The sequence below is a fragment of the Mercenaria mercenaria genome, chromosome 1, assembly GCF_021730395.1.
Source record: "Mercenaria mercenaria strain notata chromosome 1, MADL_Memer_1, whole genome shotgun sequence".
Taxonomy (NCBI): domain Eukaryota; kingdom Metazoa; phylum Mollusca; class Bivalvia; order Venerida; family Veneridae; genus Mercenaria; species Mercenaria mercenaria.
Window position 1 is genome coordinate 110,069,302 of NC_069361.1, and position 16,887 is coordinate 110,086,188.

At 36.0% G+C, this 16,887-nt stretch overlaps 1 protein-coding gene across 1 annotated transcript in view; it reads left to right on the top strand.

Annotated features, from left to right (window-relative positions):
* LOC123526771 (bifunctional glutamate/proline--tRNA ligase-like) overlaps positions 1 to 16,887 on the top strand; it is a 67,122-nt gene that overhangs the window by 30,820 nt on the left and 19,415 nt on the right. The window contains exons 22-23 of the mRNA XM_053520355.1: positions 2,917 to 3,132; positions 9,910 to 10,143. Coding sequence (XP_053376330.1) covers positions 2,917 to 3,132; positions 9,910 to 10,143 — 450 coding nt within the window. The remainder of the gene's footprint in view (positions 1 to 2,916; positions 3,133 to 9,909; positions 10,144 to 16,887) is intronic.

The window sequence follows — 16,887 nt, forward strand, 5'->3', positions numbered from 1 at the left end:
CACAGGGCCTATGGCTTTGATATCTGGTGTGTAGCATCATCTAGTGGTCCTCTATCAAAATTTTTCAAATTATCCCCCTAGGGTCAAATATGGCCCCGTCCCGGGGGTCACATGGTTTATATAAACTTATATAGGGAAATCTTCTTGTACAAAACCACATGGCCTAGGGCTTTGATATTTGGTATGTAGCATCATCTAGTGGTCCTCTACCAAGATTGTTCAAATTATCCCCCTAGGGTCAAATATGGCCCCGCCCCAGGGGTCACATGGTTTATATAGACTTATATAGGGAAAACTTTGAAAATCTTCTTGTACAAAACCACATGGCCTATGGCCTTGATATTTGGTATGTAGCATCATCTAGTGGTCCTCTACCAAGATTGTTCAAATTATCCCCCTAGGATGAAATGTGGCCCGCTCCGGGGGTTCCAAGTTTTACATAGACTTATATAGGAAAAAAAGTTTAAAAATCTTCTTGTCTGAAACCACTTAGACCTTTGATATTTGGTTTGTAGCATTGTCTTATGGTCCTCAACCAAAATTGTTCATATTGTACCCCTTGGATGAAAAGAGGCCCTGCCCTGGGGGTCCCAAGTTTTATATAGACTTATATAGGAAAAAGCTTTAAAAATCTTCTTGTCTGAAACCATACGACCTAGGCTTTTGATATTTGGTATGATACATTGTCTAGTAGTCCTCTACCAAATTATGCCCCTGGGGTTAAAAGAGGCCCAACCCTGGGGTCACTTAGTTATTATGTGAGTTATATAGGAAAAATACTTAAAAAATCATCTGATCCTATTTCCAAGACTGTTTAATTATAATTACCTGATGACCCCAAGTCATATGATGTCACTTGACTGTGACCTTGACCTACTGACCTACTTTCTTGTTTTTTAAGACACAGCCTTGAAATTTTGATGACATACACAGTTTTGCACACAAATAGTAAAACTGAATTTCATTGACCATGAATGTGACCTACTGACTTTCTTAATATTTTATCATCAGTTTGACATTTGAAACATGTAGCTCATATTACTCAGGTGAGCGATCCAGGATCATCATGACCCTCTTGTTTATTTTTAAATAATCACTTCTTTGGTTTGTTTACATGACGAATCAATCAGAACTGACTAACATTACCTTATTCCCAGGTATACACTTACCTCATTCCCAGTAAGTTTCCTGTACTTTTTTTTGAAATGGTGGTTTCTGACCAAAATTTGTATCTCAAACAGTATTTGACCTAGAATTACAGGAATAAGTTGAATATTGAAATGTTAGGTTTTGCAACTGGGGTTTTGTTTGAGATTTCACTTAGCCAGACCAGAGTTATGGCCTATGTCTTGGTCTAACTGGGCATAAAAGTTTGCATGGCACATTTCTTAAAAGGTATTTGACCTAGGGTAATGAAACATAACAGGAATATTATTCAGTATGTGAAGTTTTGCACCTGGGGTTTTCGTTTTTAGCTCATCTGATTTTTTGAAAAAAAATGATGAGTTATTGTCATCACTTGAGCGGTTGTCGGCGTCGGCGTCGGCGTCGGCGTTGCCTGGTTAAGTTTTATGTTTAGGTCAGCTTTTCTCCTAAACTATCAAAGCTATTGCTTTGAAACTTGGAATACTTGTTCACCATCATAAGCTGACCCTGTATAGCAAGAAACATAACTCCATCTTGCTTTTTGCAAGATTTATGGCCCCTTTTGTACTTAGAAAATATCAGATTTCTTGGTTAAGTTTTATGTTTAGGTCAACTTTTCTCCTAAACTATCAAAGCTATTGCTTTGAAACTTGGAATACTTGTTCACCATCATAAGCTGACCCTGTACGTCAAGAAACATAACTCCATCTTGCTTTTTGCAAGATTTATTGCCCCTTTTGGACTTAGAAAATCAGTTTTCTTGGTTAAGTTTTATGTTTAGGTCAGCTTTTATCCTAAACTATCAAAGCTATTGCTTTAAAACTTGCAACACTTGTTTACCATCATAAGTTGACCCTGTATAGCAAGAAACATAACTCCGTCCTGCTTTTTGCAAGATTTATGGCCCCTTTTTGACTTAGAAAATATCAGATTTCTTGGTTAAGTTTTATGTTTAGGTCAACTTTTTCTCTTAAACTATCAAAGCTATTGCTTTGAAACTTGCAACACTTGTTCACCATCATAAGCTGACCCTGTACAGCAAGCAACATAACTCCATCCTGCTTTTTGCAATAATTATTGCCCCTTTTGGACTTAGAAAATCATTTTCTTGGTTGAGTATTATGTTTAAGTCAACTTTTCTCATAAACTATTAAAGCTATTGCTTTAAAACTTGCAACAGTTTTTCACCATCATAAGTGGACACTGTACATCAAGAAACATAACTCTATCCTGCTTTTTGCAAGAATGATGGCCCTTTTTAGACTTAGAAAATCATGGGTAGGACAATATTTCTATTACACAAAAAAAATCAGATGAGCGTCAGCACCCGCAAGGCGGTGCTCTTGTTTTATTTCTGTTTGTCAGACCAGAGTTACGGCCCTTGATTTAGTTAAAAATAGGTTTGTGTCAAAAAGTGTTTGACTTAAGAGTCTTAAAACATAGAGGATTGTAATATAGCATATGAAGTTGTGCACCTGGTGTTCTGTTTGGGATTTTTCTTAGTCATACCAGAGTTATGGTACTTGACATAGTGAAAAATGCATATAAAATGATATTTTGCATTGCATATATCTTAAAAAATGTGCCAGCTATAGTTATGAAACCTTTTATAGTAACAGGAAATGGGGGCACCAGTGTCCTGTGGACACATATCTGCACACTACCAAAGATTTTGTTTTTAAAGTTACATTGTTGACAATTAAAATGACTCTAACCTTGTGTAATCAGAAATGATTTATCCCAGTATTTAACTTTTTTTGGCATTTTTAGGCTGAAATTGATGCAGCAGTAAAGACCTTGCTGGCCCTGAAAGCAGACTATAAGACAGCCACTGGCAAAGATTGGAAGCCAGGTCAACAACCAGCAACTGCCAGTAAACCTGCAGCCAGTGCACCATCTGCTGGGGGAGGGGCTGATGAGATCAATGAGAAGATAGTTGCACAAGGAAATACAGTGAGAGATCTGAAAGCCAAGAAAGTTCCAAAGGTAGAACATACTTGTGTTATGTTTCATGTGAAATTCATTAGAAGATAGGGGCATATAGTGTTACCCTTGTCTGTGTGGGGTTGCATCTGTGTTTGCTTCAGTATATATTGTATATCCTTGTGTGAACATAAAATTGTGTCCACTCTGTAACTGTTTTTATGCTTACATGAAAATTTTAGAATAACACACACTCGCATTTACCCTCCCCCTCCACAACTCCTTTAAAACAGTAGTTTCTTGTGCCTTCATATTTAAGTGCATGAAACAGGTTTTATTACATACTAATTTCTGGTGGGCCTGGCATGCTACATGTCTGGGGGCAGACCTCCTCCTAGTCCCGTGCAGTTCTGCCTGAGGCATTGCGGGAGACGGTTTTTGGTATTTCCTAACCTTGGTAGTGGATCTGTGACCAGTTTGTTTCATAATCTCTTCCTCGGGAATTCCTCCTTGGTAGTGTTGTGGCACATGTTTTCTTACCACTATGGTTTGTGTATCTACCTTCTAAAACCTGCAGACGAACAAATGTCTTTCATGAAAGTTTTTAACTTATTAATTCCAACAACTTGTTCCCCGTAACGCCATTGTCCCTCGGATTTGTTTAAAGGCCGCCGATAAAATGGACCCGAAAACCCCAATGCATTCAGATGCTGCTCATAAAAGTCAACAATTCCACTATTTTTATCATAATATGTCTTATAATTTTTGGTTCAATACTCCTGTGTTTTAATCCTGCATTGTATTTTTTACTATTTGTACCTTTAAACTCCATGTAACAACCATTTTCGTCACTCCCGATTGCAAATTGGTTGCAGTTTAATGTACGGTGTTCATCAAAAGCCCTTAATCCATAAAATTTACATGGTATGCTGAAGAGCAACAGATGAGCTGTTCCCAAATACACCTTTAGACCACAAAATCTTTTCATCTTCTTTATTGACTGGTTTTGCCTCCCTCTGACCAATACCTAACCCATCCTTTGTCAGCTTTTTCATCTGAGCATCTAGTACCTTGCGGAACCTCGCGTATTGTGGGTTAGTCTTATCCAAGAAGTTTTTATCATAGATGCCAGAAGATCGAAGATTTCTCAAGAGTTCACAGACAATATTATATAGCGATCCAGGTGCTTTCTTGCTTCTACCACAAAACTGCAAGTATAAAAACATATTAACATTGTACTTTCCATGAACTCAAAAATCTAAACAGAATTGCACAATATAACAATGTGCTTTACTTCATTAAAACTTAATTTTACCAGTTACAAATCTAAATCAACCTGGCCGTCGATTTATTTTGTCTAACAACGTACATTTCCATCCAAGAAAGTTGAAAAATTTCCGAAAAGTACCATTTTTCGAAATCGTAATTTTGCCATATTTTTACAATTGGAAAAGTACATTTTTAAGCCATTAAACATGAAAAGTGAGATTCTTAAAACTATATTAATCACCATCTGAACCCTTAATTCAGGAATGTCTAGTTTAAAACTATCTTGCCAAATAAAACTCTATTAAGGATGAGTTAGATAAAAATGTATGTCAAAATATATATCCTAAGAATGCCATTTGCAAGTGACCACAAATATATTTTTCAACAACATTTGGAGTTCATTCAGCAAAAACTAGATACTGTTGGGCTAGTTCGAAATATCCAGTCTACAATGAATAGGCTCCAATCTATATAGAATGCAGTCGCAGCCAAATCTCAAAGCGTTTGCAACTGATCTTGTCACTTCAACAAACCTGTATAATTCACAATGCTACATCTTTATTGCATTTTAATTGAAACAAAGGTACATGTGCTTTTTGACTTACCGTGAAAGGTGAGTGTTGATATCGCATTCCTCGAATGGTGGAATTTCCTCTCCGTCCAGTTTCCGAACGGATCTCCAAGCCTCAAATACGGAGGTGGCCCACTTTGTACTCCTCTCGGTGTTACTAGATTTCTGGTCCTTGATCAGAACGTCAAAATCTTCAGTTTTGGTAGTTTTCCCAAAGCGATTTTCAGAATGTGTATCCACACCTAACAGTTCACAATTTTCTCCAGTCATTAGTTTCAACGTAAAACTACCAAAAATGTCTGCACTGGTACAATCCTCTACAAGATTTTTAAACTGAGAATCTGACAAGTCAAACAATTCCTGGTTTTCAAATAAATCTAGAGCTTGCAACAACACTTTATCGTCTTCTTGCATACTTTCAATCTCGTCAAGAACCTGAGATGAAAATATGTCCTGTCCATCATCTAATTTTAAATCGGAATCTGACATATTTTGATTTTTGATACTCCGTTTTTTTGTTGTTTTTTAGGTTGTTTTATTTCTGATTGCTTATTCTCGTTTACGTAGCTATACAGCATGAGATAGCGCACTGAAATGAAAAATACTATTTGGGCGCTGAAGCAAATTAGACTCCGAGATACGCGTTTGGCCAATGAAATGCAAAGTGTAAATACGACTGTAGAAATCTGTTGGATACTTTCACCTGGGGAACACATTTTCTAAAACAGAACATTTCTGGGTTTCAGTCAGTGAGGTGCAGAAAGGGAATCATAAGTGTAAAAATAATTATAAAAATAAATTTAAATGATAGATCTATAAATGAAAATAATAAATAAATTGTAATGATAAAACTATGCGATAAAACAGTTATAATATGTAATGCTCGTGTGTTACAAGGATATATCAGAGCTAGGGGTACATCTCGGTATTTTTGTGTCCCCCCATCCCTATGAGGGTGGGGGCATATAGATTTGGTCTTATCCGTGCGTCCGTCCGTGCATCCATCTGTCTGAAGTTCGTGACACGCCTAGCTCGAAAAGTATTTGATATAGATTCATGAAACCTTGCATGAGTCTTTATCATGATATGAACTTGCGCACCCCCTATTTTTCATCTGGCTCCGCCCCCTATTTTTAGAGTTATGGCCCCTGAAATAGTCAAAAATGCACATTTTCACCTTGTGACACGCCTAGCTCAAAAAGTATTAGATATAGATTCATGAAACCTTGCATGAGTCTTAATCATGATATGAACTCACGCACCTCCTATTTTTCATTTGGGTCCGCCCCCTATTTTCAGAGTTATGGCCCCTGAAATAGTCAAAAATGTACATTTTCACCTTGTGACGCACCTAGCTCAAATACTAATTAATATAAATGGTTGAAAACTTGCATAAGTCTTTATCATGATATAAAGTTGCACACCTCTAATTTTTAGCTCGACTATACGAAGTATAAGGAGAGCTATCCTACTCGCCCCGGCGTCGGCATCAGCGTCTTTCGGCTTCCCCACCTTGGTTAAAGTTTTTTTACACTTTCTCTTTTTTCAACTTATCTCTGTAATTACTTGATGGATTTGATTCAGAATTGAAATACTTATTCCTCATCATCATCCACATCATCTGAAATAAGGGCCATAACTCTGGCACCAATATTTTATGAATTATTCCCCCTTTTCACTTAGATTTTCAGGTTTAAAGTTTTGATGCACTTTCACTCTATCTCTGTTATTACTGAATGGATTTGATTCAAAGTTTAAAGTTGTTCAACATCATCACCCACATCATATGACGCAAGGTGCATAACTCTGGCACCATTTTTTCATGAATTATTCCCCCTTTTTACTTAGAATTTCAGGTTAAAGTTTTGGTGCACTTTCTCTCTACCTCTGTTATTACTGAATGGATTTGATTCAAATTTAAAATAGTTGTTCAGCATCATCACCCACATCATATGACACAAGATGCATAACTCTGGCACAATTTTTCATGAATTATTCCCCTTTTTACTTAGAATTTCAGGTTAAAGTTTTATGCACTTTCACTCTATCTCTGTTATTACTGAATGGATCTGATTCAAACTTAAACATTTGTTCCACATCATTACCTTTATCATATGACACAAGGTGCATAACTCTGGGACCAATTTTTCATGAATTATTTCCCCTTTTTACTTAGAAATTTAGGTTAAAGTTTTGATGCACTTTCACTCTGTCTCTGTTATTACTGAATGGATTTGATTCAAACTTAAAATAGTTGTTCAACATCATCACCCACACCATATGACGCAAGGTGCATAACTCTGGCACCAATTTTTCATTAATTATTTCCCCTTTTTTCTTAGAATTTCAGGTTAAAGTTTTGATGCACTTTCACTCTGTCTCTGTTATTACTGAATGGATTTGATTCAAACTTAAATTAGTTGTTCAACATCATCACCCACACCATATGACACAAGGTGCATAACTCTGGCACCAATATTTAATGAATTATACCCCTTTTTGCTTAGGATATACTTACATAGTATTTTGATACATTTTATCTTTACCTCTCTTATTACTTTAAGTTGATATTTTTGACATAGACTCAGGCTATTGTGCAATATCTTCATCCACAATTGGAGTCATTAAACACTCCAGTGACAGCTCAGGTTTCTTCAGATGTGCCCAGTTTCACTATCGAGCATCGAAATAGTCGAGCGCGCTGTCTCCTGTGACAGCTCTTGTTTGTCTGGTTCTACCCCCTATTTTTAAAGTTATGGCCCCTGAAATAGTAAAAAAATACACTTTTTCACCTAATTATGTGCCTAGCTCAAAAAGTATTAGATGTAAATTCAGGAAACCTTGCAGGAGTCTTTATCATGATGTGGCCTTGCACACTTGGCATTCTTCTGGAGAATCTTACTCTTATTACAGAGTTATGGCCCTTGAAATAGCCAAAATAGTAGATTTTTTGTTTGTGATGCTCATAGCTCAAAAAGTATAGGGCCTAGAATAATGAACCCTTTTCATAAAATGTTTGTTGAGGCTATACCCCATTAAGACTGCAAACATTTGAATTATTGCCCCTTATTTGTGACAAATGTACCAGTGGGGGGCACACCCTGTGTCCTACAGACACTTTAGTTCTCTCACATACCTGTCTCGGCCTACCAACCTCGATGATACGTGCAGAGAAAAATACCCTTGATGTACCCCTAGCTCTGATATATCTTCGTAACACACTCTCACACATAATATAACTATTACATATTTTTTCCATACACTGACGCCTGAATTTCATATCGGGTGCGTGACGTAATTTGCACTACTTTTTAGCTTGACTATTCATAGAATAGTAGAGCTATTGGACTCGCCCATGCATCGGCGTCCGCGTCGGCGTCCACGTCCCGATTTGGTTAAGTTTTTGTATGTAAGCTGGTATCTCAGCAACCACTTGTGGGAATGGATTGAAACTTCGCACACTTATACACTGTGATAAACTGACTTACATTGCACAGGTTCCATAACTCTATTTTGCTTTTTTACAAAATTATGCCCGTTTTTTGACTTAAAAATTTTTGGATAAGGTTTTGTATGTAAGCTGGTATCTCAGTAACCACTTGTGGGAATGGATTGAAACTTCACACACTTATTAAATGTGATAAACTGACTTACATTGCACAGGTTCCATAACTCTATTTTGCTTTTTTACAAAATTATGCCACTTTTTCGACTTAAAATTTTTTGGTTAAGGTTTTGTATGTAAGCTGGTATCTCAGTACTCACTAACTGGAATGGATTGAAACTTCAAACACTTGTTCACTGTCATGATCTGACATGCACAAAGCAGGTCCTATAACTTTATTTTGCTTTTTTACAAAATTATGTCCCTTTTTTCAACATAGAAATTTTTGGTTAAGTTTTTGTATGTAAGCTGGTATCTCAGTATCCACTAATGGGAAAGGATTGAAACTTCACATGCTTGTTCACTGTCATGATATGACATGCAGTCGAAGGGTCAATAACTCAACTTTGCATTTTACAAAATTATGCCCCTTTTTAAACTTAGGAGTTTTGGGTTAAATTCTTATATGTAAGCTGGTATCTCAGTACCCACTAATAGGAATGGATTGAAACTTTACACACTTGTCCACTGTCATGAGCTGGTAAGCACTATGCAGGTTCCATAACCCTTTTTTGCTTTTTTTAATTATGCCCCTTTTTCGACTTTTGTATTCAATCAATCGACAAGGCTGTTGAATAGTCGAGCGTTGCTATCCTCCGACAGCTCTTGTTTTATTTAGTGCTGTATTTTTTTTGTCAGTCCTATTAAGGCTCTTGAACAAATTCATAATATTTACATTACATTTATATGTGTAGATGTGTATGTAATAAAAAGGTTATTATCTTTGCATCGGGAAATTTGCACTCATTCTTTAGGGGAAGAATATTGCGCTCCTAAAGTCATGCATTATTTTCGCTGAAGAACTTGTGCATATGTCCCAATACAAAGCTAATAACCTATAAATATTGCTTGACTTAGACCCCTAACTCAGATATGAAGGTCTTACTTATGGATCAGTCCAAATGTTTCACTCCAAGGACACGATCTTCTGTGTCCTAACCACATAGTATTGGGATCTATGTTCTATAGGTACATTTCTAATTCTTTCATGTAACAAGTGAGGAGACTGAATCATTAATCCTCAGTTGATTGTCTTTCTTATCAGATTTAATACCATGTTTTTGAAAGTGTTAACAGTAGTCTGTGAAATTATTAAAGTTACTGGATTGTCTTACCAGTAAAAATCTGTTCTCAACAAACCACTTACTGTAATGCTTACTGAGAAAGAGGCGTTGAAGAATGAGACATAATGGTTCTCAGTAAACAGAAACTCGTACTGATTGAATTGATGCTTTTGTGCTGAACTTTGTGGAGAATAAAGCTACCACAGACAGACCTTGCAGAAACCCTTCCATATCAGTAAGATTTTACATACATACAGTTGTTTCTGTTGCAGGATGAGGTTGATGCTGCCGTAAAGAATCTTCTGGCACTGAAAACCGAGTACAAGTCTGCTACTGGCAAGGAGTGGAAACCTGGCGCACATGTGGCTGGTTCCAAGCCTGGCAGTGACAGTAACAAGGATGTAAAACAGGAGAGCAACAAGAGTAAACTTATAGATGATCTAAACAACAAGATAGTAGCACAGGGGAATAAAGTCAGAGAGCTGAAGAATAATAAAGTACCAAAGGTTAGCAACATTAAGCTTTTATTCAGTAGTAATATATATTTACTGTATAAGCAGAAAGGTTTGCAATGTGGAAATGTTTGTGAAATCCACAATATCAAGAAAATATCAGCTTAGATATCCACGTTCACTAACATGTATCATAAAAGTCAAGTAAGGTTAATTAAACTTAGCTTTGGCCCTTCAGTTTTCGGCGGCCTGTGTTCAGCTTGCGTAATATATGGGTAAGGATTTCACAAAATTTTTGACCTGCAAATTTAGCTACTTATGCAGTACCTGTTAGCTAAGAGTTTTTTTTTGTAAACTATATGTTATATGGCTCTGTGCATAGAAAGTTGTACAACTAACAAGTCTCTGATCTGCATTATTTGTTAAAGTCTCTACATCAGACCACATACGGAACATTTCTGCGGGTTCAGTTCTTGCTTTAGTTATATGAGGAAGCCAGCTGCATCGTAGGTCAGTGGATCTATTCTGTTGCTTGCCTCGCCTGAAGTAATGCTCCTTGGGATATTTATCCGCCATTAAAAGTTGGAAAGTTGCCATTGTATCTTAACTGTCATTGCGGATTATAACTGATAAAAAATAGGGATGGGAACGAATATTCGAATATCCGCAAATCGGTCTAATATTCGAATATGAAAATCAAATTCGAGTATTCGTAAATTATTGTATATATATTTAACAATACTACGGATTAACAGTTTGCAACAGGCGTAAATATGTCAGATGCATGTCAAAAATTGTCCAATTAACAAGAAAATTGCAATGCATAATTAGCTGAGGTCATCGTTACGGGTTAACAGTTTGTATAAGGCGTATAATACCTTTTATCGTTTGTTCATTTTTTATTGGCGCCTGTTTTATGTAGCAAGTTTTAGAACTTTTTTTTCGAAAACAATACCAAACTTGTAGATATTGTTGATCTTTTTACAATATTTTGTACGACATTTCAGACCGTCCGCAGAATCGATTTTCATTCGAATTCGGCCGTATTCGAAATAAATTTTGAAGTAGTTTCTAATAAAGCAAGAAGTAACATATGATTGATGTATAAGATCGTGTTGAAGGAGGTTTAAGTCTGCCATACTTGCTTTTTACTTGCCGATTGAAAATTTTCAAAATGGCGGCAGTAATACAACAGTGCGACACGTGCTTAAATGGGACGACTTGCTACTTTTAGATAAAGTTGCGACGGTCTAAGTTATAATCGATTTGATTTTTTTTGTATCTTTTTTAAGGTAAAACACTGAATTAGTTAAATATGTTCATGATTACACTGACAGAATCGTCAAATAAAACACTAGGGTCGGCGGGTTAGGCCTTGTTACGTACGATGATTCACGCTTTATACAAAGGAATACAATGTGTATATGCCAATCACTTAATAAGAATTTAAAGCTCCGATTAAAACAAACTGAATATTCGAATATGGCAAACCGAATATTCGAATATTGATTTCAGTATACGTTCCCATCCCTAATAAAACAAGAGCTCGTCGAACACGAAATGCCCCCCTTGATGCATTTAGTAATTGCACAAGGAACAGAAATTATATGCTCACTGTAAACAAAAGTTCTACCATTCTGGTTTTAATCTGACATTGACCTTTAACCTATTAACCTAACAAGAGATTACAAAGTGATCTTGGTGCCATCCACTGAGCCATTTTTGAATGTTCCAAATTTCAAGGTCAAAATCAAGGTCAAATTTCATTTCGGTACAAAATAATGTGTATGTGGTCCAAATTTGAAAGCTGTGGCTTGAGAAATGTGAAAGTAGGTCACTAGATCAATATCAAGGTCAAAGTTCATTTCGGTAGACAGAAATATGCATGCGCTTCAAATTTGGAGGCTGTAGCTTGAGAAATGTGAAAGTAGGTACTAGGTAAAAATCAATGTCAAATTTCAATTCAGAACACAAAAATATGCATGCGGTCCAAATCTGAAGTCTGTACAATCAGAAATGTGAGAGTAGGTCACTAGGTCAATCTCAAGATCAAAGTTCATTTCAGTACACAAAACTATGCATGTGGTCAAGCCTGTACCTTCAAAAATGTGAAAGTAGGTCACTAGGTCAATGTCAAGGTCAAAATTTTTTCTGTACACAAAACTATGCATGTGGTCCAAATTTGAAGGCTGTAGCTTGAGAAATGTGAAAGTAGGTCACTAGGTCAAAATCAAGGTCAAATTTCATTTTGGAACACAAAACTATGCATGTGGTCCAAATTTCAAGCCTGTACCTTCAAAAATGTGAAACTAGGTCAATGTCAAGGTCAAAATTTTTTTCGGTGCACAAAACTATGCATGTGGTCCAAATTTGAAGGCTGTAGGTACAGAAATGTGAAAGTAGGTCACTAGGTCAAAATCAAGGTCAACTCAGGTCAAGGTTCATCTTGCCACTCAAAACCGTACATGTGGTCAAAATTTAAATGTTGTAGGTTATTGACAAGAAGATTTTAAAAGCTTTTCCCTATATAAGTCTATATGAATCATGTGACCCCCAGGGCGGGGTCATATTTGACCCTAGGGGGATAATTTGAACAAACTTGGTAGAGAATCACTAGATGATGCTACATTACAAATCTGAAAGCCCTAGTCTTTGTGGTTTGGACAAGAAGATTTTCAAAGTTTTTCCCTATACAAGTCTATGTAAACCATGTGACCCCTGGGGCGGGGCCATATTTGATCCTAGGGGGATAATTTGAACAATCTTAGTAGAAGACCACTAGATGATGTCATATACAAAATACCAAAGCCCTAGGCCCTGTGGTTTTGGACAAGCGGTTTTTCCAAGTTCTTCCCTATATAAGTCTATATAAACCATGTGACCACGGGGCGGGGCCATATTAGACCCCAGGGAAATAATTTGAATCGTCTTGGCAGAGGACCGCTATATGATGCTTCATACCAAATATCAAAGCCCTAGGCTCTGTGGTTTTGGACAAGAAGATCAGAAACCGTTAAACTGTTCCTGGCCAATGTGACCTTGACCTTTGACCTAATGACCTCAAAATCAATAGGGGTCATCTGCTGATCATGACCAACCTATCAATTTTCCTGACACTAGGCCCAAGCGTTCCTTTTTTTTTTTTTTTTTTTTTTTTTTTTTGAGTCCCCAGCTGGGTAACCCCGTTTATTTTTCTTTGCATAACATACATATGACATACAATTTTATATACAATGTCAATGATATATATAGTCAAAAACAAACATGAACTTAATCTGTTTCGAATCAAAATCATGTCGGATTCAATACGAATATTATGCAAAGAGTTTTGAAAGGTAAGAAAAAAAAGGAAGGAAGAAGAAGGAAGTAGAAAAGAAAGAAAAGAACTATGTCGCTTGGGAGTTCTACCTTTGATTAATGAAAAAGTAGATTAAAAATGAGGAATAAGGGGTGATCGTTTCCTGGTTTCAGTAGTAAGTACTCAATACTAGTATGTGTACGAGAGTTTTAGGGGTTGTAAAGTTTAGTGTAGTCAGCTATTATATTTCATCGAACTTTGACCATTTTTCTTCATGTCTATCTAACTTGTTTTGCATTAATGCGATTTCTTTTTCAATTTTTATCCTAGCTTTCAAGTATTGTACGAAGCAGTCAAACATTGGAATGTTTTTGCTGTACTTAGATTTAAATATAAAATATTTACATATAATATTATTATAAAGTTTAGAACATCATTTTTCTTATTGTTTTGTGTTACACCGAAACATATGTCTTTGATATTCAGTTTCACGTCAAGTCCTTTAGTAGTCAATAGATTTTGAATATTGTTCCAAAAGGCTTGTACTTTGGGGCATTCCCATATTATGTGTTCAATTGTTTCTGTATTCATGCAGCAGAAGTCACATAGGTTAATTGGGGCCAGCTTACAGATAAATAGATATTTATTTGTGGGCAACAGACGCATTAAAAATTTGTATTGAAAACTGCGTAGATTTGTATCATTGGTAGAAAGGAATGGTACGCTAAAAATATTCTTCCAATTTAGGTTTTCATTTTCAAATAAAATTTCCCATTTCACAGCAGCAGTTGGTTTTTCATGTGGTACATTGGTTGCTTGTAATTTATAAAGATACTGGTTGGGTGTTTTACAAACTTTTAGTTTTTCTATATGAGTGTTTGTTTTATTTCTGTACAGAAAATTTTCAGAGATGCTTTCTATTAATATTTCCGGTATCTTTGTAACCAATTGGTAGTATTTGAGATAATCACTTTTTTCCAAGTTAAGTATTCGTTCTGCTTCTTCAAACTTATAAAACCTGTTTGTTCGGAAATCAAATAATTGATCAATATATTTTATTCCCTTTCTGTTCCAAGCGTTCTAGTTACTGCCCGGAAACCATTTTACTGTTCCTGGTCACTGTGACCTTGACCTTTGACTTATTGACCTCAAAATCAATAGGGGTCATCTGCTGGTCATGCCCAACCTCCCTATCAACTTTTGTGACCCTAGGCTTTTGCGTTCTTGAGTTATCATCCGGAAACCGTTTAACTGTTCAGGGTCACTGTGACCTTGACCTTTAACATACTGACCTCAAAATCAATAGGGGTCATCTGCTGGTCATGACCAACCTCCCTATCAACTTTCATGATCCTAGGCCCAAGCGTTCTTGAGTTATCATCCGGAAACCGTTTTACTATTCAGGGTCACTGTGACCTTGACCTTTGACATACAGACCTCAAAATCAATAGGGGTCATCTGCTGGTGATGACCAACATCCCTATCAACTTTCATGATCCTAGGCCCAAGCGTTCTTGAGTTATCATCCAGAAGCGGATTGGTCTACATTCCGATCGACAGACGGTCCGACCGACAGACCGACATCTGCAAAACAATATACCCCACCTTCTTCGAAGGGGGCATAAAATTAAAAAATATGATCAGCTGTGACCATACTGCGGTGTACATAGATTCTGATCTATCTGAGAAAACCTTTAGCTAAAATATCAGATAATGAATATCATACAGAAAGTATTTGAACCGATAGACTCGTGTTAAATTTAATGAAATCAAAACTCATTATGTTGTACACAAGAACTGAGAGAACTGGCTTGTTCTATCAAGAATTTTAATAGAAGTGGTTTATAGATGTCTTGTAACAATAATGTTAATAACAGCATGAGAGTTTGAGGTAAATGTACAGATGTTCCAAGATTTTTCGTTCATTTAGAAACCCCTTTTAAAAGTGAATATCAAATGTATATGTCCGATAAAAGGGGTTGACATAATGGCGAATAGATAGAAAAAATTAAAGAAATAAATTTCTAAAGTAAAGTGCCTAAACTTAAAATCTTGGCAAAGTTTTTTGTACCAGTTCATATTTTGTTTAAACTGTTTTGACATATGGCTTTGAAACTTTATTACTTGTTTATTATAACAATCTCTATCTGTAGGCAAGAGTACATAGCTCTGTCAACTATTTTGGCAGAATTATGGCCCTTTTTGGACTTGGAAATTGGTACAATTTTCGTACAAGTCCACGTTTTGTCAATACTATTTGACATGTCGCTTTAAAACTTTGAACACTAGTTTATCATCATGCTTTCCATCTTCAGGCACATTTATTTGGCGGAATTATTACCCTTTTTACTTAAATGTCTACTGGATGATGTATTTTACAAATTTACAGTTACATCATTTTCTTTAAAAAATAACAACTGGCAGCTGAAAATAAAATTTCTGAGTCTATATACTTTGGAGTGTTTCGAAATCAGACTTGGAGAATTAAAAATCAAATATTTGAAACTGGATTACATGCCCACTGTTTCTCTTTGATCAGTTAAATATATCAAGTTATGACATGTTGATGTCATGGGAGTGAATCAATGCCTTGTTATATTTGTTTTATTACTGTTTTAACAAAGATGTTGTTTCATGTGTAGAAGACATGTAATAGGCAAAGAAAAAAGAATTTTCAGTGTTTTAGCAGAAAAAAGAACCTTACAGTTAGGTCTTTCCATTGAATTTTTCAAATTCAGCATAACTTAGCATTTTATTATTTTATCAACTTCTTTTATAGCTTCAGTTGAAGATCCTCTATATGTGTTTGTAGTTGTATCTTTAAGGGAACCATGCCACAAAGTTTGATACGTTTCTTTCTTCAAAAAATATTCAAGTATTTACATTCTCCCTATTCATCACATTGAAAAGTGTGGCATTCATTTTGCTTGAACTGCAAGAGAAAAGGCGACAGAGTTACAATAACCTAGCTTAGTGATAACATGCCGCTGGCAGAAAGTTTTTCTGCCTTTGCGATCAGTGCAGACCAAGGTTGTGGTCCACACACACTGTTCTCTATTCGGTCAGTAAATTTTCAGCGAACACCCCTTTAAATAAAAATTAACGCTGCCCAAATTGTATGATGGATCAGTCCATTGTAGAAATTTAGCTGGCTAACGGTTAAAGGATATCCATATGTAATCAGAGAAAATGTGCTTTAGATGAGGTTGCAGTTGTTCTGAATGGTTAACAGAATGACTGCAAAGCAAGTTCTTTATGTTCAATGCAGCAAAATACATGCAGTTCACTAAAAAAAAAAAAGCAATCATGGATTTGCCAAAATCATATTGTCATTTTGTCATTTATTTTGCAATAACTTTTATCATTTCTTTAGAGAATTAGTATTTCCCATGCATGATATGTATTTGTAAATTGTTCCCTGTGTCAAGAGGGCATGATAATTAATTTCCAATCAACAGATTTCTGACTGTCTAGGCAGCATAAAAGTGCCAAATTCACAT